This window comes from Carettochelys insculpta, chromosome 3 (genome assembly GCF_033958435.1).
Source record: "Carettochelys insculpta isolate YL-2023 chromosome 3, ASM3395843v1, whole genome shotgun sequence".
Taxonomy (NCBI): Eukaryota; Metazoa; Chordata; order Testudines; family Carettochelyidae; genus Carettochelys; species Carettochelys insculpta.
Genome location: NC_134139.1, coordinates 210,634,020 through 210,659,518, shown reverse-complemented (window position 1 = coordinate 210,659,518; position 25,499 = coordinate 210,634,020). Strand labels below are relative to the sequence as shown.

General features: G+C 66.8%; 1 protein-coding gene across 6 annotated transcripts; it reads left to right on the top strand.

Moving 5' to 3' along the window:
* The first annotated feature begins 1,957 nt into the window (after positions 1-1,957).
* Positions 1,958-25,499, top strand: SLC5A6 (solute carrier family 5 member 6). 6 transcript variants are annotated; one of them, XM_074991568.1, is made up of 16 exons: positions 2,167-3,436; positions 4,372-4,854; positions 5,671-5,736; positions 6,066-6,117; positions 7,229-7,296; positions 7,668-7,822; positions 9,311-9,451; positions 9,624-9,753; positions 9,842-9,930; positions 10,034-10,146; positions 10,392-10,459; positions 19,758-19,844; positions 20,012-20,199; positions 22,494-22,591; positions 23,641-23,762; positions 24,227-24,537. In XM_074991568.1, exons 1-16 carry the CDS (start codon positions 3,227-3,229, stop codon positions 24,389-24,391), a joined length of 2,235 nt encoding a protein of 744 aa, XP_074847669.1. In that variant the 5' UTR covers positions 2,167-3,226; the 3' UTR covers positions 24,392-24,537. The 6 variants fall into 6 exon arrangements, with proteins under 6 accessions (XP_074847671.1, XP_074847669.1, XP_074847668.1 ...); XM_074991570.1 differs by lacking the exons at positions 2,167-3,436; positions 22,494-22,591 and adding an exon at positions 1,958-2,046 and having other exon boundaries at positions 24,227-25,499; XM_074991567.1 differs by lacking the exon at positions 22,494-22,591 and having other exon boundaries at positions 7,731-7,822; positions 24,227-25,499.

The following is a 25,499-nucleotide window of genomic DNA, read 5'->3' as shown; positions in this document are numbered from 1 at the left end:
ACTCCTCCTCCTTTTCTCCCGTCTGTCCTTCCTCAACAATTTATAACCGTCCATGACTGTGCTGCAGTTATGCGAATCTTCCCACCACGTCTCCGTTATTCCAACCACCTCGTGCTCCTTTGACTGCCCAGCAGCAGCTCCTGCACAACCAGCCGATCTGATTGGCCATGATTTGACCCTCCCAGGGGCGCCCCAGGAACCTCCCCGGGTCCCTCTGCTGCTATGGCCCCAGGCAGCCCTGCCTTTCGCCCCAGGCAGACACTTCAGCCAGGCCCGGCTGGGCTGGGCTGGACTGGGGGGTGCAGGGAATCAGCCGGGCCCTGCTGGGCTGTGCTGTGCTTGGGGAGCAGCGGGTGCAGGGGCTCCGCCTGGTTTTGCTGGGCTGGGCTGGGCTGGGCTGTGGGGGGTGCAGGGAATCAGCCGTGCCTGGCTGGGGTGTGGTGTGGTGGGGCTGTGCTGTGCTTGGGGAGCGGCGGGGGCAGGGGCTCCGCCTGGTTTTGCTGTGCTGGGCTGTGGGGTAGGGGGTGCAGGGAATCAGCCGGGCCCGGCTGGGCTGTGGGATGGTGGGGCTGGGCTGTGGGGTGCAGGGAATCAGCTGGGCCCGGCTGGGCTGTGGGATGGTGGGGCTGGGCTGTGGGGGTGGGGGGTGCAGGGAATCAGCTGGGCCAGGCTGGGCTGGGCTGGGCTGGGCTGTGGGGTAGGGGGTGCAGGGAATCAGCTGGGCCCTGCTGAGCTGTGGGATGGTGGGGCTGGGCTGTGGGGTGCAGGGAATCAGCTGGGCCCTGCTGGGCTGTGGGATGGTGGGGCTGGGCTGTGGGGTGCAGGGAATCAGCTGGGCCTGGCTGGGCTGTGGGGTGCAGGGAATCAGCCGGGCCTGGCTGGGCTGTGGAGTAGGGGGTGCAGGGAATCAGCTGGGCCCTGCTGGGCTGTGGGATGGTGGGGCTGGGCTGTGGCGTGCAGGGAATCAGCTGGGCCCGGCTGGGCTGGGCTGGGCTGGACTGTGGGGTAGGGGGTGCAAGGAATCAGCTGGGCCCTGCTGAGCTGTGGGATGGTGGGGCTGGGCTGTGGGGTGCAGGGAATCTGCTGGGCCCTGCTAGGCTGTGGGATGGTGGGGCTGGGCTGTGGGGTAGGGGGTGCAGGGAATCAGCTGGGCCCTGCTGGGCTGTGGGATGGTGGGGCTGGGCTGTGGCGTGCAGGGAATCAGCCGGGCCCGGCTGGGCTGTGGGATGGTTGGGCTGGGCTGTGGGGTGCAGGGAATCAGCTGGGCCCGGCTGGGCTGGGCTGGGCTGGGCTGTGGGGTAGGGGGTGCAGGGAATCAGCTGGGCCCTGCTGGGCTGTGGGATGGTGGGGCTGGGCTGTGGGGTGCAGGGAATCAGCTGGGCCCTGCTGGGCTGTGGGATGATGGGGCTGGGTTGTGGGGTGCAGGGAATCAGCTGGGCCCGGCTGGGCTGGGCTGGGCTGGGCTGTGGGGTAGGGGGTGCAGGGAATCAGCTGGGCCCTGCTGGGCTGTGGGATGGTGGGGCTGGGCTGTGGGGTGCAGGGAATCAGCTGGGCCCTGCTGGGCTGTGGGATGGTGGGGCTGGGCTGTGGGGTGCAGGGAATCAGCTGGGCCCGGCTGGGCTGGGCTGGGCTGGGCTGTGGGGTAGGGGGTGCAGGGAATCAGCTGGGCCCGGCTGGGCTGTGGGATGGTGGGGCTGGGCTGTGGGGTGCAGGGAATCAGCTGCGCCCGGCTGGGCTGTGGGATGGTGGGGCTGGGCTGTGGGGTGCAGGGAATCGGCCGGGCCCGGCTGGGCTGTGGGGTAGAGGGTGCAGGGAATCAGCTGGGCCCGCCTGGTTTGGCTGGGCGGGGGAGGGGGCGGGGCCAGGGGCGGGGCCGGGCGGACGACGCTGCCAGCAGTGCAGATGGCGGCTCGGGAGGCGGGAACAGGAGTCACTGCCAGTGCTGTACGTCATCACACTGCGCCGGCGGAGGGGGAAGTCCCCACCTTGCGCTGCGCTGTCCGGCCCGACACGTGGGGGGAGCGAGCCGAGTGCGCGGGGCCTCCGGTGAGTGACCGGCTGGAGTCGCCTGCGGGCACGTGGGGCTGGGGCTGGGGCTGGGGCTGGGTGCGGCGCTCGACGGGGGCCGGGGCCGGGGCCACGGAGAGGTGAGCGGGTGAGCGCCAGGCGGGCAGCGCGCACGCTGGGCCTGACCCTTGACTGCCCTTGCCCGTGAGCGCTGGGCGGCCAGCCACGGGGGGCGGGGGACCAGGCAAGAGCTGCCCCTTGCCCAGAGGTCAGAGCATGGAACTAGCTCCCCGGTGCCCCCCAGGCCTGTAGCTAATGCCAGGGGCAGCCTGCAGTGGGGTGCAGAGATGGTTATGGCCACTGCCAGCAGCGTGGCAGCCCCGAGTGCTGGCACCCCACCCACGGGCCTGGCTCGGTGAGCTGGGGAGCCCCAGGGGTCGGTGGTGGCTCTGCCTGGCCGGTCCCGGCTCAGCCCACCTCCGGGGAGCCCAGACAAGCAGCTACACGCACGGCGGTCACAGGCTGAGTTTAATCCCAGCAAATATGTCCCAGAAAATCCCTCATCTGGCAGAGCCGCTGGGCACCGGCGCTCAGCCAGGACAAGTCTGTCCCTGCTCGGCCCACACTCCGTGCCATGGCCACGTGGGGCCCTGCGTGCTGCTGTCCTGGGACCAACGTCTGTTCCCCCACCCCCGGGCAGGCTGGGAACTGGCCCCTCGCCTGTGCGGCTCACCTGCCTCGCAGCCTGGCGCCCCCCACAGCGCTGTAGTCGTTGGTGCTGGCCCTGGCTCTGGGGATGGGTGGGGTTTGTCACAGACAGTTCAGTGCCCCCCAGCTTTGGCACGGCCCTTTGGAGGGGCCCCTTTGTGCTAGCTCGGGTATCTCGCTCTTCTCTCCAGGTCAGCCTCTGCCCCCAGCCCTCCTGCTTCTCCTGTGCTTTCACTGTCTCCTGGGAGTTTGCCTGGTTCTAGGGCTGCGCCCTCTCCCACCCCCTGCCCCAGCCAGTCAGGAAGTGCTCCCAGAGGGCTCTGGACCACCCTTCTTCTCCCTCTGGGGAAACTGAGGCACACAAAGGTGTCATGACAGTATCACAGCGGGCGCTCGAGCAGGGAGAAGCCTTGTGGTGGAGTGGGGCTGGGGAGGCCAGGATTAGGCGGATGCCCCCTCCCTCAGGCACCCTGAGCAGCTGCTGCTTGGAGTCTGTCTGTGACCCTGGGAAATGCTCCCCTTCAGCCCAGCCTTGGCAGGGGCCGGCCACGTGGTGCTGGGCTGGGAGGGGGGCTCTGCTGAGGGTGCCAGAATCTCCGCAGCTCCAGGACAGCCAGTGACTCCGCCCCGGGGCCCAGCGAACAGAGGCAACACCTCTGCAGTCTGGCGGAGGCGACGGGTCGGGGCTGCAGCAGCTCTCGTGGGGCACAAGAGAGACCAGGTGGGGGCTCAGAGCAGGGCCTGGGGGATGTGGCCTCTTGCCATGCGAGTTCTGCTCAGAGGCAGGGGGTTTGCAGAGCCAGGGGGCTGGGAGCCAGGACTCCTGGGTTCTCTCCCTGGCTCTGGGAGGGCAGTGGGGGCTGGTGGTTAGAGCAGGGGGTGGGGGCCAGGACTCCTGGGTTCTCTCCCTGGCTCTGGGACGGCAGTGGGGGCTGGTGGTTAGAGCAGGGGGTGGGGGCCAGGACTCCTGGGTTCTCTCCCTGGTGCTGGGAGGGCAGTGGGGGCTGGTGGTTAGAGCAGAGGAGGGGGGGGGCCAGGACTCCTGGGTTCTCTCCCTGGTGCTGGGAGGGCAGTGGGGGCTGGTGGTTAGAGCAGGGGAGTGGGGGGCCAGGACTCCTGGGTTTTCTCCCCAGCGCTGGGAGGGCAGTGGGGGCTGGCTGGGCACCAGGGCTCGGGGTGGAGCGCTGGGATTAGCAGTCTGCCTGGCTGGCTGGGTTGTTGTTGCAGCCTTGCAGCCTGCGGATTTGGGCAGCGTTTCTGTTTGCCTGCGGGGCAGGCGAGGTTTGGGCCGGCGGCTGCCAGGCCCTGCGGAGGCTCGGTGAGCTGGGGGCCCTGCAGCGCTGGCCTGAGGCGGGGAGGGCGGGGGTGAAGTCAGGGGAGGTTTCTGCTCCTGCTCGGGGCTGAGGGGGTCACGTGGCATCTGTCCCGTCTCACTGCGGGCAGGGTGCCCTCCCCGCCCTGGCAGGTCCTTGAGACGGGCTGAGATTAGCCGCATCCAGAGCAAAGGTCCTTGCTCGCGGTCTGCTCCTTGGCCGCGTGCCAGGGAAGCGGGCGGGGAGCCCCAGGCCAAGGGCAGCAGCGGTACCGGCAGCCTGGCATGGCCTGGGCGGGGTCCGCGGGAGTTGCCCTCCTGGCTGCCAACCTTTCTCCTTCCAGCTGGGTGCTGCAGGATGGCGGCTGGCCCCAAGGCCCCGGCCGGGGGAGCGGGCGCGCGGTGAGCCCCGGGGCGGGCGGAGCCGGCATGCCGGGCCTGGGCCTGGGCCAGGGCGGCGGGCGCCGGAGGCTGTAGCGCGGCGGGCGCCGGTTGCCATGGCGTTCACGGCGGCGGATTACACCGTCTTCGTGCTGCTGCTGGTGCTGTCCTCGGCCGTGGGGCTGTTCTACGCCCTGAGCGGCGGCCGGCAGCGCACCGTGCAGGAGTTCCTGCTCGCCAACCGCAGCATGAGCTTCCTGCCCGTGGCCCTGTCCCTGCTGGCCACCTTCCAGTCGGCCGTGGCCATCCTGGGCGCACCGGCCGAGGTCTACCGCTTCGGCACCGAGTACTGGTTCCTGGGCTGCAGCTACTTCCTGGGGCTGCTCATCCCTGCCCACGTCTTCATCCCCGTCTTCTACCGCCTCCACCTCACCAGCGCCTACGAGGTGAGCCGGGGCCGCCCGCGGGGAGCAGGGCTGGCTGGGGGGTGCCCGTGGGGTGATACATGGGGGGCAGGGCAGGGCTGGCTGGGGGGTGCACGTGGGGTGATACATGGGGGGCAGGGCAGGGCTGGCTGGGCAGTGCCTGTGGGGTGATACACGGGGGGGGCAGGGCAGGGCTGGCTGGGCAGTGCCTGTGGGGTGATACACGGGGGGGCAGGGCAGGGCTGGCTGGGCGGTGCCTGTGGGGTGATACACGGGGGGGCAGGGCAGGGCTGGCTGGGCGGTGCCTGTGGGGTGATACACGGGGGGGCAGGGCAGGGCTGGCTGGGGGGTGCCCGTGGGGTGCTACATGGGGGGCAGGGCAGGGCTGGCTGGGGGGTGCCCGTGGGGTGATACACGGGGGGGCAGGGCAGGGCTGGCTGGGCGGTGCCTGTGGGGTGATACACGGGGGGGCAGGGCAGGGCTGGCTGGGGGTGCCCGTGGGGTGCTACATGGGGGGCAGGGCAGGGCTGGCTGGGGGTGCCTGTGGGGTGATACGTGGGGGGGCAGGGCAGGGCTGGCTGGGCGGTGCCTGTGGGGTGATACATGGGGGGGCAGGGCAGTGGACCATGGGGGGCAGGCGGGCAGGGCATGGTCGTGGGCCAGTCAGGAGGTGATGGGCTGGGCCAGGGGAGGGGCGCCCCATGCAGGGTGCTGAGACAGGGTGGGGGGCTAGGCCAGCCAATGCCGTGTATGGCACAGGACGAGTGGGTGCCAGGGGGCCTGGAGGGGGCCTTTGCCCCCCCCACTCACCCGGCACCCCTCCCCCTCCCCTTCCAGTACCTGGAGCTGCGATTCAATAAGGCCGTGCGTGTGTGCGGCACCGCCACCTTCATCTTCCAGATGGTGAGTTCCCAGCGGGCCCCGGTGCTGCTGCTGGCGCCAGCCCCGCGGGGCGGGAGCTCCAGGCCCAGGAGCGCGGCTGGTGCCCCCGGGGTGGGCCCGACCCCCTCCCAGCAGACTCCGGCAGTGCCGCCTTGATCCGTGCCGGTCGGGGGCGGGGGACTGGGGCTGAGGGGCTCAGCCAGGCCCCCGGGGGCCATGGGGCACGTTGCGCACGGACTGGGCCGGGTCAGAGCCTGCCGCCAGCCTGTGGGGGGCACCAGGTGGTCCTGCCTGGGCCCTGGCTCGGCTCCGGCTCCGGCGCCGTAACGGCTGCTGCTTTCCCCCGGCAGGTGGTGTACATGGGGGTGGTCCTGTACGCGCCCGCGCTGGCTCTCAACGCAGGTACTGCGGGGCCCGCTCGGCTCGGCTCGGCTCGGCGTGTGGGAGAAGGGAGCAGAGGGTACCCGCCAGGCGCCCTGGGGGCAGCTGCCGACTGTTCCTCTGGCTCAGGGGTCCCGGCAGGGACCGAACCTCCTGCGCTGGCCTGTCTTCCCTTCCACCAGCACATCCCTGGGGGGCAGTAACTCCCCTGCCTGACCTGGGGGCGTTCTCCTGCCCGGACCTCAGCTCAGCCCCGGCTGGCCGAGGGGCAAGGGGCAGGGCTGTGTCCTGCCCCTCCATACCCGCTGTGAGCCAGGTGCCCGGCCTGGGCGGGGGGGTGCCGTGTCCCTGTGAGCTGGGTGCTCGGCCTGGGCAGGGGGGTGGGGTGGGTGTCGTGAGCCGGGTGCCCGGCCTGGGCGGGGGGGTGGGGGGGGTGTCGTGAGCCGGGTGCCCGGCCTGGGCGGGGGGGTGGGGTGTGTCGTGAGCCGGGTGCCCGGCCGGGGGGGGGGTGGGGTGGGTGTCGTGAGCCGGGTGCCCGGCCGGGGGGGGGGTGGGGTGGGTGTCGTGAGCCGGGTGCCCGGCCTGGGCGGGGGGGTGGGGTGTGTCGTGAGCCGGGTGCCCGGCCGGGGGGGGGGTGGGGTGGGTGTCGTGAGCCGGGTGCCCGGCCTGGGCGGTGGGGTGGGGTGTGTCGTGAGCCGGGTGCCCGGCCGGGGCTGGGGGGTGCTGTGTCCCGGTGAGCCGGGTGCCCGGCCGGGGGGGGGTGGGGTGGGTGTCGTGAGCCGGGTGCCTGGGCCGGGGGGGGGTGGGGTGGGTGTCGTGAGCCGGGTGCCCGTCCGGGGCTGGGGGGTGCTGTGTCCCGGTGAGCCGGGTGCCTGGGCCGGGGGGGGGGGGGGGGTGGGTGTCGTGAGCCGGGTGCCCGTCCGGGGCTGGGGGGTGCTGTGTCCCGGTGAGCCGGGTGCCTGGGCCGGGGGGGGGTGGGGTGTGTCGTGAGCCGGGTGCCCGTCCGGGGCTGGGGGGTGCTGTGTCCCGGTGAGCCGGGTGCCCGGCCGGGGCGGGGTGGGGTGGGTGTCGTGAGCCGGGGGCAGGGGGCGGCTGGCCCCCTGCTCCCCTGATGGTGCTGTTTTGCCCGCAGTGACTCAGTTTGACCTCTGGGGAGCAGTGCTGACCATGGGCCTGGTCTGCACCCTGTACACCACCCTGGTAAGCGCTGGGGGCCCCAGAGGGGAGGTGAGACCCAAGCAGGCGCCTGTCTCCCTTCCCCAGGGCAGTGGAGGTCCCAGCTCAGCCACTCCCTGTGTGCCTGGGCAAGGGACATCAGCACCCCCCTTTTGGGGCCCTGCTCCCCCAGAACCCCACCAGACCCCCTCCCTGTGGGGCGCAGTCCCGGCCCTTCCTCCTACCACCCCGCTCTCCCCCCACTGAAGCAGTGGCCCTGCTGGGGAGTGTCTCCGGGGATCCGCTCTGGGGCTGCTCCTGCCCTGCCCCCTCTGTCGAGGGTCTCCCCAGCCTGGGGGGCGTGGGGCTGGCCGGTGTCCTGGCTCAGGGCTGTGCTGGGGCCCTTCCCTCCGCAGGGCGGGCTGAAGGCCGTCATATGGACCGACGTATTCCAGACGCTGGTGATGTTTGCGGGGCAGGTGGCCGTCATCGTGGTGGGCACCGTGAAGGTGGGCGGCCTGGGCCGGGTCTGGCAACTGGCTGCCGAGCACGGCAAGATCTCGGGGATCGAGTGAGTGGAACCGGGGACATCCGGGCTGCCTGGCCCAGCCCCCGGAAGGTGGGGGAGCTGCTAGCCGGGGGCGGGGAGGGGAGATTCGGTCCCGCCCGCTCTGAGGAGAGCCCAGCCTGGCAGCAGGTGCGCGTGCTGCCCCGGTCAGCACAGCCGGGCCCTGGCCTCAGCTGTGGCCCTTGCCCTGACATGACAGGGCCCTCGGTCCCGCGCGCCAGGACAGCCCGGGTGCCCCCGCCCCTCGTGCGACAGGGCGCTCGGTCCCGCGCGCCAGGACAGCCCGGGTGCCCCCGCCCCTCGTGCGACAGGGCCCTCGGTTCTGCGCGCCAGGACAGCCCTGGTGCCCTCGGTTCTGCACGCCAGGACAGCCCGGGTGCCCCCGCCCCTCGTGCGACAGGGCCCTCGGTCCCGCGCGCCAGGACAGCCCTGGTGCCCTCGGTTCTGCGCGCCAGGACAGCCCTGGTGCCCTCGGTTCTGCGCGCCAGGACAGCCCGGGTGCCCCCGCCCCTCGTGCGACAGGGCCCTCGGTTCTGCGCGCCAGGACAGCCCTGGTGCCCCCGCCCCTTGTGCGACAGGGCCCTCGGTTCTGCGCGCCAGGACAGCCCTGGTGCCCTCAGTTCTGCACGCCAGGACAGCCCGGGTGCCCCCGCCCCTCGTGCGACAGGGCCCTCGGTCCCACGCGCCAGGACAGCCCCGGTGCCCCCGCCCCTCGTGCGACAGGGCCCTCGGTCCCGCGCGCCAGGACAGCCCTGGTGCCCCCGCCCCTTGTGCGACAGGGCCCTCGGTTCTGCGCGCCAGGACAGCCCTGGTGCCCTCGGTTCTGCGCGCCAGGACAGCCCTGGTGCCCCCGCCCCTCGTGCGACAGGGCCCTCGGTCCCGCACGCCAGGACAGCCCTGGTGCCCCCGCCCCTCGTGCGACAGGGCCCTCGGTCCCGCGCGCCAGGACAGCCCGGGTGCCCCCGCCCCTCGTGCGACAGGGCCCTCGGTCCCGCGCGCCAGGACAGCCCTGGTGCCCTCGGTCCCGCGCGCCAGGACAGCCCTGGTGCCCTCGGTTCTGCGCGCCAGGACAGCCCTGGTGCCCTCGGTTCTGCGCGCCAGGACAGCCCGGGTGCCCCCGCCCCTCGTGCGACAGGGCCCTCGGTCCCACGCGCCAGGACAGCCCTGGTGCCCCCGCCCCTCGTGCGACAGGGCCCTCTGTCCCGCGCGCCAGGACAGCCCTGGTGCCCCCGCCCCTCGTGCGACAGGGCCCTCGGTCCCGCGCGCCAGGACAGCCCTGGTGCCCCCGCCCCTCGTGCGACAGGGCCCTCGGTCCTGCGCGCCAGGACAGCCCTGGTGCCCTCGGTTCTGCACGCCAGGACAGCCCTGGTGCCCCCGCCCCTCGTGCGACAGGGCGCTCGGTCCCGCGCGCCAGGACAGCTCTGGGGCAGGGCCCCTCTCCCCAGCCCCAGCACTGGCACTCGAGGGCCCTGCCTGTGTGTGTTGCCGCAGCCTGAACCCCGACCCCTTTGAGCGACACACCTTCTGGACGCTGGCCGTCGGGGGCGTGTTCATGATGCTGTCGCTGTACGGCGTGAACCAGGCCCAGGTGCAGCGCTACCTCAGCTCCCGCACCGAGCGGGAGGCCGTGCTGTGAGTACCGCCCTGCGTGGCTGGGGTTCGCCGGTGCTTTGCCGTCCCCAGTGGCTCTGCTCCCCCGGCAGCGCCGTCCCCCCAGGCCCTGCAGTCGGGGGCGTGGCAGAGCTGCCCCCCCCCCCCCGGCCCGGGGTTCCTGCCGCACCCCTAATGCCCTCCTCCCTCGCAGCTCCTGCTACGCCGTGTTCCCCTGCCAGCAGGTGGTTCTCTGCCTCAGCTGCCTCACCGGCCTCGTCATGTTCGCCTACTACCAGGAGCACCCGCTGTCCCTGGCCCAGAGCCAGGCCTCCTCCGACCAGGTGAGAGCCGCGCCCGGCCTGGGCCCGGTGCCCCTCCCCTTGGCTCCCGCGGCCGCAGCCGCGCTCTGACCAGCTCCCGCCTTTGCAGCTGGTTCTCTACTTCGTCATGGACGTGCTGAAGGACCTGCCCGGCCTGCCCGGGCTCTTTGTGGCCTGCCTCTTCAGCGGCTCCCTCAGGTGAGGCCTGCGCCGAGCTCCCTCCCTCCGCCTGGGTGACCAGTCGCAGCCTCCGGCTGCGCCAGCCGTCGCCCGCGTGCCCCAGCTCCTCTCCGCCTTGCAGCACCATATCCTCCGCCTTCAATTCCCTGGCCACCGTCACCATGGAGGACCTGATCCACCCCTACTTCCCCGGCATCCGGGAGTCCCGCGCTGCCCTGCTCTCCAAGCTGCTGGGTGAGTGCCGCTCCTGCGGGGCAGGCGTTCCTCGAGCCCCACGGTGCCAGCACCTCCCCTTCTCTGGGGCTGTGCACCGGGTCTACCCCGGCCCCTCGCTCCCGACCCGACCTGACCCCCCAGCCCTGCCCCCCGTCCGACGGGGCCCCTCGCTCCACCCACAGGCCCTGGCTGGACCCTGCCCTGGTGCAGCTGGTTGTTTTACTGATGAGATGCTGCAACTTTAACCCCCCTCCCTTCCCCAGCTCTCGGTTACGGGCTGCTCTGCCTGGGGATGGCCTACTTCTCCTCCATGCTGGGCCCCGTGCTGCAGGTAGGACTCCGGCTCTCCAGCCTGGGGGTGGTAGGGGTAGGGTGTCTATCTCCCGACTGGGAGATCTGAACAGCTCCAGGGTTAGTACCGAAGAACGAGAGAGCAGGTGGTTTCGGTGATACTTTACGTACACCAGTTACGGCTGTCGGTGCAGCCAGCGATGTGCTGTGCGGAGGTTTTGAAAGTCTCAGAGCACAGCCCCTTGGGGGTGGGATCCCAGTCGCACGGGCTTAGATCCCGGAGACGGGACACTGGAACCAAGTCGCCCACTGCCAGCATCATCTTATAGGTTTCCAAGTGGGGGGAAATGTCCTTTCTCCTTCCCACGGGCCCTTGAGGGTCAGGGTCACCGGACCCAGGTGAGCTGCTGTGGTCAAATGCCATTGGTCGCTGGTTTCGCCAGCGCACCCCAGTCCGTTTACGTGGTACAGTAAATCCCCAACTTATGCACAGGGTGTATTCCTGGGCAACCAGGCGTGAGCTGAGTTTTTTGTGTAAGTCACGACTGGGTGGGCGAGGGGTCCCGGTCCTGGGTGCACCTGGGCTCCTTGTGGGAGCTGGCAACCAGATAGCAGGTGTCCCGGCTCCCGGGAGCGGTGGGAGCGCTGCGCCGGTTGGCGTCCCAGCTCCTGCAAGCAGTGGGGAGCCAGAACGGAGGGGATCCGGGAGCCAGGCTGCTGCCTGGTTCCCAGCTTTCCGGCTCCCTGCCACTACTGGGAGCCAAGAAACCGACCTGTGCAGCAGCCTGATTGGTTTCTCCGCTCCTGCAAGCGGGTGAGAACCAGGCTGCTGCCCGGTTCCAGCTCCCTGCTGCTCATGATTTTGACTCACGTTATTGCAAGTAACGCGCAAGTCGGGGCTGTGCAAGTCGGGGCTGTGCTGCATGTGGAACGGGCACCTGAGTGTTTGATCCGCCCTTCTGGCTGGGGCGGGGACCGCGCCACCCTGGGCTCTGACCCATCTCCAATCCCGGCACAGAGCCCAGGTCTAGAACTCCGCACACATGCAGGTAACACAACCAGATTCAAGGCCTCACCCGCTTTCCTTAGACACCTCCCGTGGCCGCAGCACAAGGTTTGGTGTCCCTGTGTGCAGCGGTGACAGACGGCTTTATGCCTCTTGTGAAAATCCAGTCACCTCACGCCCCTCCAGTCCCAGCTTAAACACCAAGTCGGAGACCCCACCACGGACACTGGTTCCAAGCTGCAGCTGGCCCCCACCCTGCTCTCTGCCAGTCTGACCAGGGGAACAGGCCCCCGGCCCCAAATCCGGGTGTCAGCTAGCCCCCCTGGGCGTGTGGCTGACCTCATGGGCCAGCCCCGGGGGCAGAACTCCTGGCAGTAACTCAGCCCTCCCCGCCAGTGTCCGTTGCCAGCAGTCGCAGACGGGTTCCCTGCCCTGGCAGGCATCCCCATCCTCCCCCCACCCCCAATTGCTCACGGGGGGCTGGAGCCGGGTGGGGTCTGGCCCCTCTGCTCCCGGTGGGAGGCAGTTCCAAACCTTCATCTCCTCTCTAGGCTAAACTTGGCACTGGCCGGTTTCCAGCCGGGGCCCTTGTGCCCGCGCTGGCACTTGGCTGCCAAACTCCCCTCCCCGCCTGGCACTCGGGGGATCTCCAGGGCACAGCCAGTCTGCCCTCGGCCCGGCTAGCCCAGCCCAGCTCTGTCTCCTCTGGCCAGGCAGCTTCCCTGTTCCTCGACTCCTCTGTCACCCGTCCCTGCCCTGTTGGAATTCATCGGTGCGGCGTGCAGAATGGCAGCAGGGAATGAGAGAATAGCAGAACTGGCGGGGGCCTGCCCTGTTGGAATTCATCGGTGCGGCGTGCAGAATGGCAGCAGGGGGGAGAGAATAGCAGAACTGGCGGGGGCCTGCCCTGTTGGAATTCATCGGTGCGGCGTGCAGAATGGCAGCAGGGAAGGAGAGAATAGCAGAACTGGCGGGGGCCTGCCCTGTTGGAATTCATCGGTGCGGCGTGCAGAATGGCAGCAGGGAAGGAGAGAATAGCAGAACTGGCGGGGCCCTGCCGTCACGGCAGGAACAAGCACCGTCCAGAGTCTAAACATCCCCACTAGGTGTCTGTTCAACCTGCTCGTAAATATCTCCCGCGATGGAGATTCCACAACCTGCCCAGGTCGCTTACTCCAGTGTCTGACCACCCTGGCAGTTAGGAAATTTTTCCTAATGTCCAACCTAAACCTCCCTTGCTGCAGTTTAAGCCCATTGCTCCTTGTCCCATCCTCAGAGGCCAAGAAGAACAAGTTTTCTCTTAACAAAACACCCTTTTAGGTACTTGAAAACTGTTGTTTCTCCTTCTCGGTCTTCTCTTTTCCAACCCAAACAAACCACATTCTTCAGTCGTCCCACGTAGCTCATGTTCTCTAGATCTTGTTTCCTGTTCTCGGGACCTTCTCCAATTTCTCCACATCTCTCTTGAAATGCGGCGCCCAGAACTGGACACAATACTCCACCTGAGGCCCAACCAGTGCTGAGCAGAGCGGGAGAATGACTTCTCCTGTTTTGCTCACAACATTGCTGCTAATGTACCTGTAATACTGAAGGTTTTTCCAAGCTGTGATGGAGTGTGTGTGGCGGGGTGCATGTGTGAGACTCAGGCTGGGTGTGTGTAAAACAAGCAGAGCCCCTCCCAACGGCTAAGGATGACCCTGGGGCTATAACCTAGGCTGGCAGGTAACACCTCAGCCCTGAACAAAGAGGATGGAGGAGCCGAGCTGGTTTTGAATGGGGGCGGGGGGCGGCAGTGAGAGGCTGGGGGGAGAGGGAGCTGGAAGGCAGCCAGCGAGAGGAGGGGGAAAGCTACACCCCAGAGGGGCCCCCCTCGGGCTCCTCTCCCCAGGACAGGTTGGAAGGACTGTCTCTGACCGCTGTACTGTCGCTTCTGTGAGAAACTGGGCATCTGTTGCCTAATAAACCTCCTGTTGTACCTGCTGAGTGAGTGTCACTTCTGCCAGCAGACGGGGTGCAGTGCATGGGGACCCCTGAACCCCCTCACACAAGCACAGCTGAGAGGACCGAATCTGGGCAAATTCCTTGGAGACAGGGCTACTGCCAGCCCAGACTGCGGGTCCTCCAGTATAAGGCACCAAACCCGTCATGCAGCACTTCTGTCGGCGCGCCAGCACCCCTGTGCCGCTCCCGCTCCCTCTCTTCTCCTTATGCAGGCGGGAGGTTAGGAGAACCAACCTCGCCAAGTCCGCACAGGTTCTTCCAGCCCCTCCCCAGGTCCGTGTGTACCTGAGACACTACCGTGCTGGGCCGTCCTTCAGGCCCTCAGGTCGAAGGGCTTATTAGTGGAAAGGAACAACGAATGTAGGAGGGTGAAGCTGCTGAAGCAGCGAGACATGGTACTTGGCTCCCCAAGCGCCTGTGCGGCTCACAGCAGAGGTGGGGGCAGGCAGTTCTAACTTCACTTTGTGACTCTCTATTTATTTAAGTCTCTGGAGTATGCAGGTGTGGTGGGTTCGGGGCAGGCTCTGCACCCTGTCTGCAGGCAGGAGTGACTCTCACTCGGCAGGAGAACAGCGGGTTTATTAGCTGACAGGACGCAGCGTCATACAGAGGAGTCAGTACAGCAGGCAGAGACAGCCAGTCCCATCCATGCTGGGGAGAGGAGGCCACGAGGGGCCCCCAGAGCTGGGGCCTGGCCCCCTCCTTTGTCTCTCTCTCTCTCTCCCAGCCCAGACTCACTGCTTCCAACTCCCAGTTCCAATTCAAACCCCTCCGGCTCCACCTCCCCCCTTGTCTGCAGCCCAGAGGTGTCACCTGGTCATCTGGGTTGCCCTCATCCAGGAGACCCCCACCCTCTGTGAGCCACTCACACGCACACCCCCATCCCCCACTCCATCACATCTCTCCCCCATTCCATACCGAACTGAGGGGGGTCACTCAGCCAGTGACCTGGGGAAGTTTGGGGCCCTCCCCTCGTGATTGGGCATCGGCTGCACCCTCAGTGCTCCCCTTGATGTGCACCATCTCCATGTCATAATCCTGCTGGGGGAGGTTCCAAGTCAGGAGTTTGGTATTGGTCCCTTTCCTGTGATGCAGCCGGGGAAGTCCCTTTAGCTCCCTTGGGCTAGTTGGTCTCCCTGCTTCTGTCTCTGGTCCATCAGCCATGTTCTCAAGTCGGGCAGGCAGAGCCCATACAGATGCTGCAGCACCAACAGGTCAAACCGTTCTTCTCTGGTCTGGGCCCTGCCCCGTCTGCCCACCAGGCCATACGGCTGCTCCAGCCAATGTTTGGAATTCAGTTATAGTCCAGTAAAGGAAGGTACAAATGGTTTCCACCCTCGGCATTTAGCCACACCACCAAAATGGCTGTGTGCCTCAGTTTCCCCTTCCATGCCACACAATAGGTTTGGAATGTTCCTCGTGTGAGGTTGCAAGACTAGTTACAGGGAACAGCGGTGACATTTCAGAATTACAAACTCAACATACAATTCATGCTTATACATAAATGTCATCATGTCACATGTGGCTCTTTCCAAACATTTAGTACATGGTACAATCCCACAGCTTTTGGTAGCAGAACCCACTGGTTACAGCAGTCAGCGTGAGTAACAGAACAAACCCATTGCAACTGTACATTTAAGTTGCTCTTTGGTAGACCCCAACCTTTGTGCAACCTCCTTGAGAATCTGGTATTTTGGGGCTAAATGGCTGAGGCCTTTCTTTGCACCATCAAGTTCTAATCTTCTCCCTTGCCCCCTGGGGTGGAAATCTGATCTCTCTGGTGAGCTTTCGTGGAACAGACCCACTTATTCAGACCATAGCCGGACCAGAACAGACTCAATATTCTAATATTGAGTCTGTTCTGGTCTGGCTGGCTACGTCTACACGTGCCCCAAACTTCGAAATGGCCACGCAAATGGCCATTTCGAAGTTTACTAATGAAGCGCTGAAATGCATATTCAGCGCTTCATTAGCATGCGGGCGGCCGCGGCACTTCGAAATTGACGCGCCTTGCCGCCGCGCGGCTCGTCCGGACGGGGCTCCTTTTCGAAAGGACCCCGTCTACTTCGGAGTCCCCTTATTCCCATGAGCTGATGGGAATAAGGGGACTTCGAAGTAGGCAGGCTCCTTTCGAAAAGGAGCCCCGTCTGGACGAGCCGCGCGGCGGCAAGGCGCGTCAATTTCGAAGTGCCGCGGCCGCCCGCATGCTAATGAAGCGCTGAATATGCATTTCAGTGCTTCATTAGTAAACTTCGAAATGGCCATTTGCGTGGCCATTTCAAAGTTTGGGGCACATGTAGATACGGCCGCTATGGTCTGAAGAAGGGGGTCTGTTCCACGAAAGCTCACCTAATAAACTATTTTGCTAGTCTTTAAAGTGCTATTTGACTGCTTTTTGTTTTGATAGTGTATAGACGAGCACGGCTTCCTCTCTGTTACTGATCTCTCTGGCTGTGCCCTCCCTTCTAATGAGAGCTGGGCCATTGATGATCTCAGGGAGACGGCCCCCTCCCAGCCAGTCTGGAAATGTGCAAACCAAACTGGTTTCTAAAAGTTGTTTTGAGAGTCCCAGACGCAGAATCCACATGAAGGAATCCCTGTTTATCCCTTACTGGCCCTCCAGGCCCACAGCTCCTTTGTCCTTCCACCTTCAACTTCTGCCTCCCCATGGAATCAGAAGTGGAGTCCAGTATGAGAATATAATTGTTCCCAGCATCTGGAGATGGGGAATTGCTGAACCTCTCCTGCATCCTACAGAGACTGACTGTGCAGCTGTTTCACTTGGTTCTCGCAGGGCTGCTCACATTCCCTGATAGTTTTCACTTTACTTGGACCAACTCCCAGTTCCTGAGAAACCTTCGCCCTGCCTGCTTTGGACCCTGGCAGAGAACAGCCGGTGGTTTCACACTCAGGCAAGTCCTGGCCATCAGGAACTGAAACAAACTTCTCCCCAGGCAAAGGTTGCTCTGGTGCTTACAGACAAGCACCTTTCCTGTTCACTCTCCTTCACCTCACTCCCATTTTCTCCAGTCTCCACATACGGGTCAGGAAAAGTTTCGGGGAAATTTTCTTCCTCAAGAGCTCCCCCAAACAACAACTCACCCGTCTGGCTCCACAGGGGCACTGCTCCCTTGAGCCACAACCAGCTCCTGGGTTTCCCCCACACTCAGGATCACTTCTGGCCCATCAGGCGGATTCCCACATAACCCCCCTCCAGGCAGACAGCCGGTACCACCGGGGAGAAGGTTAGGGTCCTTTTCCTCCCCTCTGCTACCAGCTCCTTTATCTTCATCAGGCAGTGTAACTGCATTGCCAGTCTGCTCTTCCTGCGTCCTGGCTAGAGGATGACTCTGGTCAGACAGAGTCCTCCCACCCCTCCCAGTAACACCTCAGCATCAGGCAAAGAACAAGCACCAGAATCGTCTGGTCTCTGGGATTCCCTGATGATACTAACTGGATCAGACTGAGTTAAAGCATCATCCTCCCTGAGAGACACAGAGGCAGGCCCACTTCCCATCTGGGCTTCAGCTGCCCTCAGATCCAGCCCTGGGATCTTGGCCCCATCTCGAGCCCCCACAGGCTCAGACAAAGGATTCACTCCCCTGGGAGCAGAAGCACCTTTCTTGCACCAAGGACCAGTGTCCTCAGGGATACCAGTGCCCATCCCAGAGCCATTCCCTCTGCTCCAGCCCCCATGGCTGGATTCAGAGTCACACCTGGAATGCTCTTTCCTGGTGGTTCCCTCTCCAGCCATCCCAGGCTGGGGAATCCTCCTCAGACAATGGACTAGTTTCCTCGTTGGCACCTTTTCCAAATGCAGGCTCTGCTCTCTCCCCAGGCTGCTGATGCTGTTCAGCACAGACAGACAGTGGGAGACTCTCTCCTTTGTCCCAGCCCCCCTGGCTGGTCTGAGACACACGCCCAGAAGGTGAAGCAGCTTCTCTCACAGACAACTTGCCATTCCCAGGGGACAAGCTGCTTTCCTGTACAGACACACAGGCACCTTTCTCGGTCCAGGCCTGGAAAACTCTTCACAGGTCTGTCTTGGCCACTAGTCGACGGGTTGGAATCGCTCCTTCCCTCCTTGAGCTGTGGCAGGCCACTCGGCTCAGAGCTCCAGGCAGTCCAGGGTTCCCTGCCCCGATCTGGGCTCACCTCTGCAGGAGTTTCCTTAACCCTCAGCTCTGCCACTGCACATCCACGCTGCCTTGTCCAGCTCCTTTAATCTCGATTCGGTTTCCAGGTGCTGCCACTTCACAGCGGAGTTGCTCAGCGTGGTTGCAGGCTCTCAGGCTGATGCCCTCTGCACCCCACGATTCCTGGAAGAATCCCTTCAGTGTGCCAGGCTCCTTGCGGGTCACAGGCTCCCCGGGGTTAGGCCATAGGCCCCTCCACCCGCTGGGACCAACTCCAACAGACTCCCAGAGGAACCCCTTCTTCGCTGTGATACCCACTCTCAAGGACCATGAACACCCTGTCTTGGGACGAACTCATTCAGCGTCAGCCTCCTTGTGGGTCACTTGTTCCTGGGTTTGGGCCCTCGGCCCCTCCACCTTCTGGGACTGACTCCAACTGACTCCCAGGAGTAACCCCTCCTCGGGTGTGACACCCCCTCTCGAGGACCACGACTGCAGTTGCTCGGGTTCAGCCGCAGGCCCCTCTGCCTTGGGGAAGTGCACCTCACTGCCCATCAGCACACCTGGGTCTCATTGGCCCCCCTTCTTCCTCCTGGGCCCCTGTCACTTACTGCTGGGTGCTCCATCCTCGGGGTGCAGTACATCCCACTGCTGACACCAGTGTGATGGGCTTCGGGGTCTCCCAAGCTCTGCACCCCGTCCACTGGCAGAAGTGACTCTCACTCGGCAGGAGAACAGCGGGTTTATTAGCCGACAGGACACAGCATCGTACAGAGGAGTCAGTGCAGCCAGCAGAGACAGCCAGTCCCATCCATGCTGGGGAGAGGAGGCCCCAAGGGGCCCCCAGAGCCGGGGCCTGGCCCCTTCCTTCGTCTCTCTCTCTCCCAGCCCAGACTCACTGCTTCCAACTCCCAGTTCCAATTCAGACCCCTCAGGCTCCACCTCCTCCTTTGTCTCCAGTACAAAGGTGTTACCTGGTCGTCTGGGTTACCCTCAGCCAGGAGCCCCACACCCTCTGTGAGCCGCTCACACACACACAGGTATCCCCCACTCCGTCACAGCAGGGCTGGGAGCTCGATCCTTGAGGGGCATTTAGGGATCTGGGGCAAATAGATTAGGGGGAAAAAAGCGGGGATGGTGCTTGGCCCTGCCAAGAGGGCAGGGGACTGGACTTGATGAGCTCCTGTGGTCCCTTCCAGCTCTGAGACGTGCATCTCCGTACATTTTATATCATTATATCATATTCTCAGGTCAGAGCTACGCCCAACAGCACTGGGGCCTGTCCGTTAGGGTCTCCGATCTAAGGGTTTATTAATGAGAGGGGAAGAGCAGGTGGAGAGTAAAACGGTCAGAGTGATCCAATGCCGCACACCGGTCCCGGCGGTCTCGGCGCAGGCGGCAGCAGAGGGGGGCAGGCAGCTGCCTTAAGTCTCTGGAGTACGTCCTGTGTGAGGGCAGGTCAGCGATCCTGCCGGGCTCAGCTGGGAGCAGAGATGCTCCTGAAGGGAGGAGCCGGGCTGCAGACAAAGACGGAGGAGCCCCAGGGCCCTTTATCCCCTGGCCCAAGTGGAGGGAATTCCCTGGTTCTCCCTGTGGGGAAGCCCAGCGGAGATGAAGCCTGTTGCCTGGGCAGGTCCCCTGTCTGAGTCCTTATTAGGCAGCCAGCCGTGGTCTGTCTGCTGGATGGCAGGTTTCAGCTGGGGCCTCTCTGCTGGGTTACACATCCACAGCCAAAGTCCTCAGCTGTGCCTGGGCACCTGATGGGCTCCTTGTCAAGTGGCTTCCCCCGGTGAGGGCCCTCCCCGTGGGTTCCTGCGCCTCCTGCTGAGGTCTGCCAGAGACAAACATTTTGATCTGAGCACGGAGCCCGTCTTCTAACTGCCAGTACAAAGTGAGAGCCGCCCGTGAGCAGGTCCCGCCAATCCTCAGCTCTCGGCAGACCCCTCCCTGGGCCCACCTGGCACGAGCTCTGGTGCAAACCCGGGACAGCGGCTGCAATAGTGTTTGCAGGTTCACCTCCAAGCCCAGTAAGGGCTCACTTGCGGCCTGCGCCTCGCAGCCCGGACGGGCTCCGGGAAGGCCTGGGCCCTGGTGCGCTGCCCAGCCTGGGGCGGGGGCCTGGCTGCCCTCTGGCCAGGGCTGTGCCGGGGTGATGCTCATGGGCTGCACTGACCAGGCCCCTTCACTCCTCACAGGCTGCCCTCAGCATCTTCGGTATGGTGGGCGGCCCGCTGCTGGGACTCTTCTGCCTGGGCATGTTCTTCCCATGCGCCAACCCGACGGTGAGTGGCCCTGGCTGTGTGGGCCCAGCCCCTGCATGGGGGGTGCCCAGGGGCAGCTGCTGTGAGTTGACACCGCTCCGGGGAAACTGAGGCTGGGCCCCTCCGCTGGCCGGGCGGGGCGGCCCCGGGCTCTCCCCAGCCCTCCCCGACTGCCGTTCTCACTGCAGGGTGCCATCTCTGGGCTCCTGGCCGGGCTGGCCATGGCCTTCTGGATCGGCATTGGGAACCTGGTGTGCAGCCTGCAGGGGACTGCCTCAGCCCCACACCTGGCCAACAGCACCAGCTTCCCCCCCAACGGCAGCCTGAGCACGACTGCCACGGCCACTCTGCTGAGCTCAGCCCCGGCCCCCAAGCGGTGAGTGGCGGTGGGGAAGGTGGCCATGTGGGGGGAGCAGGGGCTGGCTGGGCGGGGAATGTGGCCATGGGGGGAATGAGCGGGGGGCTGGCTGTGGGGGGAAGGTGGCCATGGGGGTGAGGGGAGATGAGCAGGGGGGCAGACGCTGGACCTGAGCTCTTGGCTGTGACAGGCTCTGCAGGGCCGTGGGGCAATGGGCAGGGCAGGGACCTTCACAGCCCCATGCTACTGGAGAAGTTGGCTCCCTACACTGGAGCCCTGGGCCCCCTGCTCCCCCAGAGCAACCCCCAGCCCTGGCTGGGCCCCCCACCTCAGGCCTATGGCCCTGCCCCAGCTGGGCCCCTCTGTAGGGGGGTTCGGGGTCCCCAGGCTCTGCCCCCCGTCGGCAGCCAGCAGCGACTCCCACTCAGCAGCTGGAGGACAGGCTGATGAGACGCCAGACGCAGCGTGGTACAGACTGGTCAGCACAGACACCAGCCGTGCTCTGCCTGCCCGTGGCCAGGGGAGATCCCCCGAGGGAACCCCAGGCCTGGGGCCCCCGCCTGCTTTGTTCCTCCCCAGCCTCCAGCCAGCGCTCCCCACGTCCCCCGGCCTCAGCCAGACAAGCAGCCCAGCAGCACGGGGGCTGCGCTTTGGGGGCACACGCTGGGTCTGAAGAAGTGGCTCTGTCCCAGGCCAGCTCGTCCCCCAGTAAACCCTTGTGTCAAGTGCTCCAGGGCTGCCCTGGTGTGACAGAGCACAGGCCAGCCCGGGCCCCTGTTCCCCGGGCCCCAAGGCGAGAGCCAGCCGGGCTCCACACCCCCTGGCCTGGGTCCCAGCTCAGCTCAGCTCAGCACAGCACAGCACAGGTGTTCCCCGCTCGCCTCCCTTACGAACGGCCAGGCCTGCGCCCCAAGGGTAGACAGCAGAAATTCCCCCCGTGCATCCCTGCACCCCAGCCCCTGTCCCGGCCCGCGCCCCAGCTGAGTCCCTGCACCCCAGCTGAGTCCCTGCACCCCAGCCCCTGTCCCAGCCCGCGCCCCAGCTGAGTCCCTGCACCCCAGCCCCTGTCCCGGCCCGCGCCCCAGCTGAGTCCCTGCACCCCAGCCCCTGTCCCGGCCTGCGCCCCAGCTGAGTCCCTGCACCCCAGCCCCTGTCCCGGCCTGCGCCCCAGCTGAGTCCCTGCACCCCAGCCCCTGTCCCGGCCTGCGCCCCAGCTGAGTCCCTGCGCCCCAGCCCCTGTCCCGGCCCGCGCCCCAGCTGAGTCCCTGCGCCCCAGCCTCTGTCCCGGCCTGCGCCCCAGCTGAGTCCCTGCGCCCCAGCCCCTGTCCCGGCCCGCGCCCCAGCTGAGTCCCTGCACCCCAGCCCCTGTCCCGGCCCGCGCCCCAGCTGAGTCCCTGCGCCCCAGCCCCTGTCCCGGCCCGCGCCCCAGCTGAGTCCCTGCACCCCAGCCCCTGTCCCGGCCCGCGCCCCAGCTGAGTCCCTGCGCCCCAGCCCCTGTCCCGGCCCGCGCCCCAGCTGAGTCCCTGCACCCCAGCCCCTGTCCCGGCCCGCGCCCCAGCTGAGTCCCTGCGCCCCAACCCCTGTCCCGGCCCGCGCCCCAGCTGAGTCCCTGCACCCCAGCCCCTGTCCCGGCCCGCGCCCCAGCTGAGTCCCTGCGCCCCAACCCATGTCCCGGCCCGCGCCCCAGCTGAGTCCCTGCGCCCCAGCCCCTGTCCCGGCCCGCGCCCCAGCTGAGTCCCTGCACCCCAGCCCCTGTCCCGGCCTGCGCCCCAGCTGAGACCCTGCGCCCCAACCATGTCCCAGCCCGCGCCCCAGCTGAGACCCTGCGCCCCAACCATGTCCCAGCCCGCGCCCCAGCTGAGTCCCTGCGCCCCAACCCATGTCCCGGCCTGCACCCCAGCTGAGACCCTGCGCCCCAACCATGTCCCAGCCCGCGCCCCAGCTGAGACCCTGCGCCCCAACCATGTCCCAGCCCTGCGCCCCAGCCCCAGCCAGACCTCTGACAGCTTTGCCCCTTGGCCCCAGGCCTGAGCCTCCCCCTCCCTTGTTCTCTCCCCCAGCGGGTTTGAGCCCCCTGGGGCTCGGTGGGCCGGCGTGTCGCACATCGCTGCCGTAGCGGTGCACAGAAGATGCAGGTTGCAGGGGTGTCCCTCAGCGGGGCCAAGGGAGCCCCCCGCCCTAGCCAGCTGTGGGGGCTCTGAATGCGGCTGCACCCGGCCAGGGCTGTGGCACCCTGGGCTGGCCGAGGGGCAGAGCTGGGAGCCCGCAGCCCAGCTGCCCGACCCCTAACCTGCCAGTCCTCCTTTCCCCAGAGGGCTCCAGAAATTCTACAGCCTCTCATACCTGTGGTACAGCGCCCACAACTCCACCACCGTCATCCTGGTGGGCCTGCTGGTCAGCCTCCTCACCGGTGAGGCGCGGGGGCGGACGTGGACCCAGTTCTAGGCAGGCCCTGGGGGGGCCCTGCACCCTTCTCGGCCCCTGAGCCCCCGGCCGCAGCCCAGAGCTCTGCCCGGCCAGTGCAGCTGAGCCCCATGCCTGGAGCATCTCCCCAGCGCTGTGGGCCCTTTCCCCGACCCCGGGGGCCTTTCCCCACAGCACGGCTGGGCCCTGCCCCTGCCCCCAACCCCCGGGGGCCTTTCCCCACAGCACGGCTGGGCCCTGCCCCTGCCCCCAACCCCCAGGGGCCTTTCCCCACAGCACGGCTGGGCCCTGCCCCTGCCCCCCCCCCGGGGGCCTTTCCCCACAGCACGGCTGGGCCCTGCCCCTGCCCCCGACCCCCGGGGGCCTTTCCCCACAGCACGGCTGGGCCCTGTGCCTCCAGGTGAGGCCTTGGCATGGCCCAGGAACAAGGCTCAGACCCATCCAGCTGGCTGTGCCGGAGCCACTGGAGCCCGGCTGCTGGGGGAGCCAGGTTTCCTTTCTCTGGTCTTGGCCCTGACAAACCCCCCCCACACACCCACGCGCGCACCCACCCACCCACGCTTGCACACCCACGTGCCCCCACACACCCAGGCACGCGCATACACCCAGGCACGCCCACCCACCCATGCACGTGCACACGCACACCCACGCGCGTGCGCACACCCATGTGCCCCCACACACCCATGCACGCGCATACACCCAGGCACGCACACCCACCCATGCACGTGCACACGCACACCCACGCGCGTGCGCACACCCATGTGCCCCCACACACCCATGCACGCGCATACACCCAGGCACGCACACCCACCCATGCACGCACACACGCACACCCACACCCACACCCACACATGCCAGGCTCTGGCCCCATCTGCCACCCCCCAGCAGGCCCAGCCTGGCCAGGCTGTCTATGCCCTCGGTCAGGCCAGCCTGAGGCAGGGGGCTGGGCTGCCCCGGGGAGGGCAACGGGGGCTGGCAGCTGAAGTGGGCGTTGGATGAGGTGCCGTGTAACCCGGTTCTGTCTCTGCCCTGCAGGCCCCACCAAGGGAGCGGCCGTGAACCCTCGCACCATCTACCCCGTGCTGCCCCGGCTCCTGTGCTGCCTGCCCCCCCAGTGCTGGGAGCGGCTGTGCCGTGGGGTGGGCAGCCCCACGCTGGTGAGTGGCTGGGCCCCCTCGGTGCTGGGACGGAGCGCCGGCCGGGCCCTCCTCGCCACAGCTGCTTCTCTCCTCTGGGGACTGGCCCGTCCCTCTTCCCTGGGCGCCCCTGGGACCGGTGCCTGAGCTGCCGTCACTCCGTGTCCCCCAATGCCGCCGGGCCGACCTGGCCCTGGCGTGAGGCTGGAGGCGGCTTGCTGGGAAGAGCACTGAGCAGGCTGACCTGTCCCGAGCGCCTGGAGTGCTGCACGGGCCAGGCCGCCTTCTTCCAGGCCGGGCCAGCCCCTGTCTCTTCCCTCTTCCGAGGCCCCTCCCGTCTCTTTGTCCCCGCTGGCTGGGGCTCTCCCCTCCGCCCCAGGGGCTCTCCCTGCCCAGACCAGCTGGCTCCTGAGTCTGCCGGCCCCCTGCCCGTCCTCTGGCAGCGCCTCTGTCCCTGCCCTGACGTGCTCCTCTCTCCCTGCCAGGACGGCAGCTGCGCAGAGCCGGCACCCGCCGCCCAGGAGAAGCCCAGCAATGGGATGCTGAACGGCCCTGCCGGGGGCCTGGCCTGCGCAGAGGAGGCGGAGGACGAGGGCTTTGTGAGGGCAGCCAGCGCTCACACCTATGTCCTGCAAGAGACGTCGCTCTGAGCCTGGCCTGGCCACTGCCATGGGGCGCCGAGAGGGCCAGGCCGGGCTGGGCAGCACACCTCCTGGGGGCATGTTCCCGGCCCCCTCTGGCAGACTGCACGCGCGGCACAGCCGCAAAGCACCAAATGGCACACGCAGCCCAGGCAGCAGCTGGCGGCCCAGCGCCCACCCTCCCAGCTGGCACCTGGCTGCTGTGGGGCAGGGCCAGGTGCCCGCCGGTGCCCTCGCTGGCGCAGGGCCTAACTGCTGTGATGTGCCAAGCCTGGGTGGGGAGGGGGAGCCCCCAGGTCTCCGAGCCCTGAGCTGGGCAATGTTGCAAAGGGGCCAGCAGGCCTCCTGCCACGTGGGGCCATGCGCCCAGGATCGGGCCCTCGTTTCTGTGTGTGCGTCCGCCATGCCCACTCCAGCCCCTCCCCGGGGCAGCTCTGCAGGGCCCGTCTACCTACTGGGAGCTATGGGCCCATCTCTCAGCCTCCTGCAGAGCTACCCTGGGCCCAGCTCCTGCCAGGGCCCCAGCCACACCCACCTGGGGCCACATGCTGTGAGGCCAGGCCCTGGGCCCAGGTCTGCTGGGACCCTGGGGTCTGGGCGCTGGCAGAGGCTGAGTGCACAGCCCAGCCCCACCCTGCCCTGCCCTGCTCCGCCTGTGGGTGCTGGGCTCTGTGCCCCGTTTGGGCCAGGCCAGCTCAGCCTCAGGCCTGGGGCGGTTTCCTCAGCTGCAGGGAAGAGGATGGACCAGCTGCATTTCTGGGGCTTTTCCGTGGCAGACTGCCCAGCAGTGACCACTTAGCTGGGCTTGGAGTGGCAAGGCCAGTCCCTGCACTGTCCTGGGCCCCCCTTGCCACAGCCTGTACCCCTTGTGTGTCCCCCACCGCACCCCCAGGGCAGAGACTGCGCCGTCAGTGCTAACGGGTGCAGCCTCGGGGGTGCTGGCTTCTACCGAGTGTCCCAGGCAGGGGCGCCTGGGACGGGCCAGTGGGGTGTGGGAGGAGCCCCCTTCCCCCGCCCTCCTCCGTGGGCCGTTCAGTGAGTTGTTGTAGGTGTTCGTTGACTGTCCCTACCCCGCAGCGCCCGGGGCTGTTGTTTCAGTAAAATGTTCTGTGCTGTT

Excerpts from the sequence above, each read along its gene's own strand:
- SLC5A6 (XM_074991565.1), top strand. The coding sequence starts at position 3,227 with ATGCTCCCCTTCAGCCCAGCCTTGGCAGGGGCCGGCCACGTGGTGCTG. Across the intron at positions 3,437-4,371 it reads TGGGGCACAAGAGAGACCAG|CTGGGTGCTGCAGGATGGCG; the intron begins GTGGGGGCTCAG and ends TTCTCCTTCCAG. Across the intron at positions 23,763-24,226 it reads GGGTGGGCAGCCCCACGCTG|GACGGCAGCTGCGCAGAGCC; the intron begins GTGAGTGGCTGG and ends TCTCCCTGCCAG.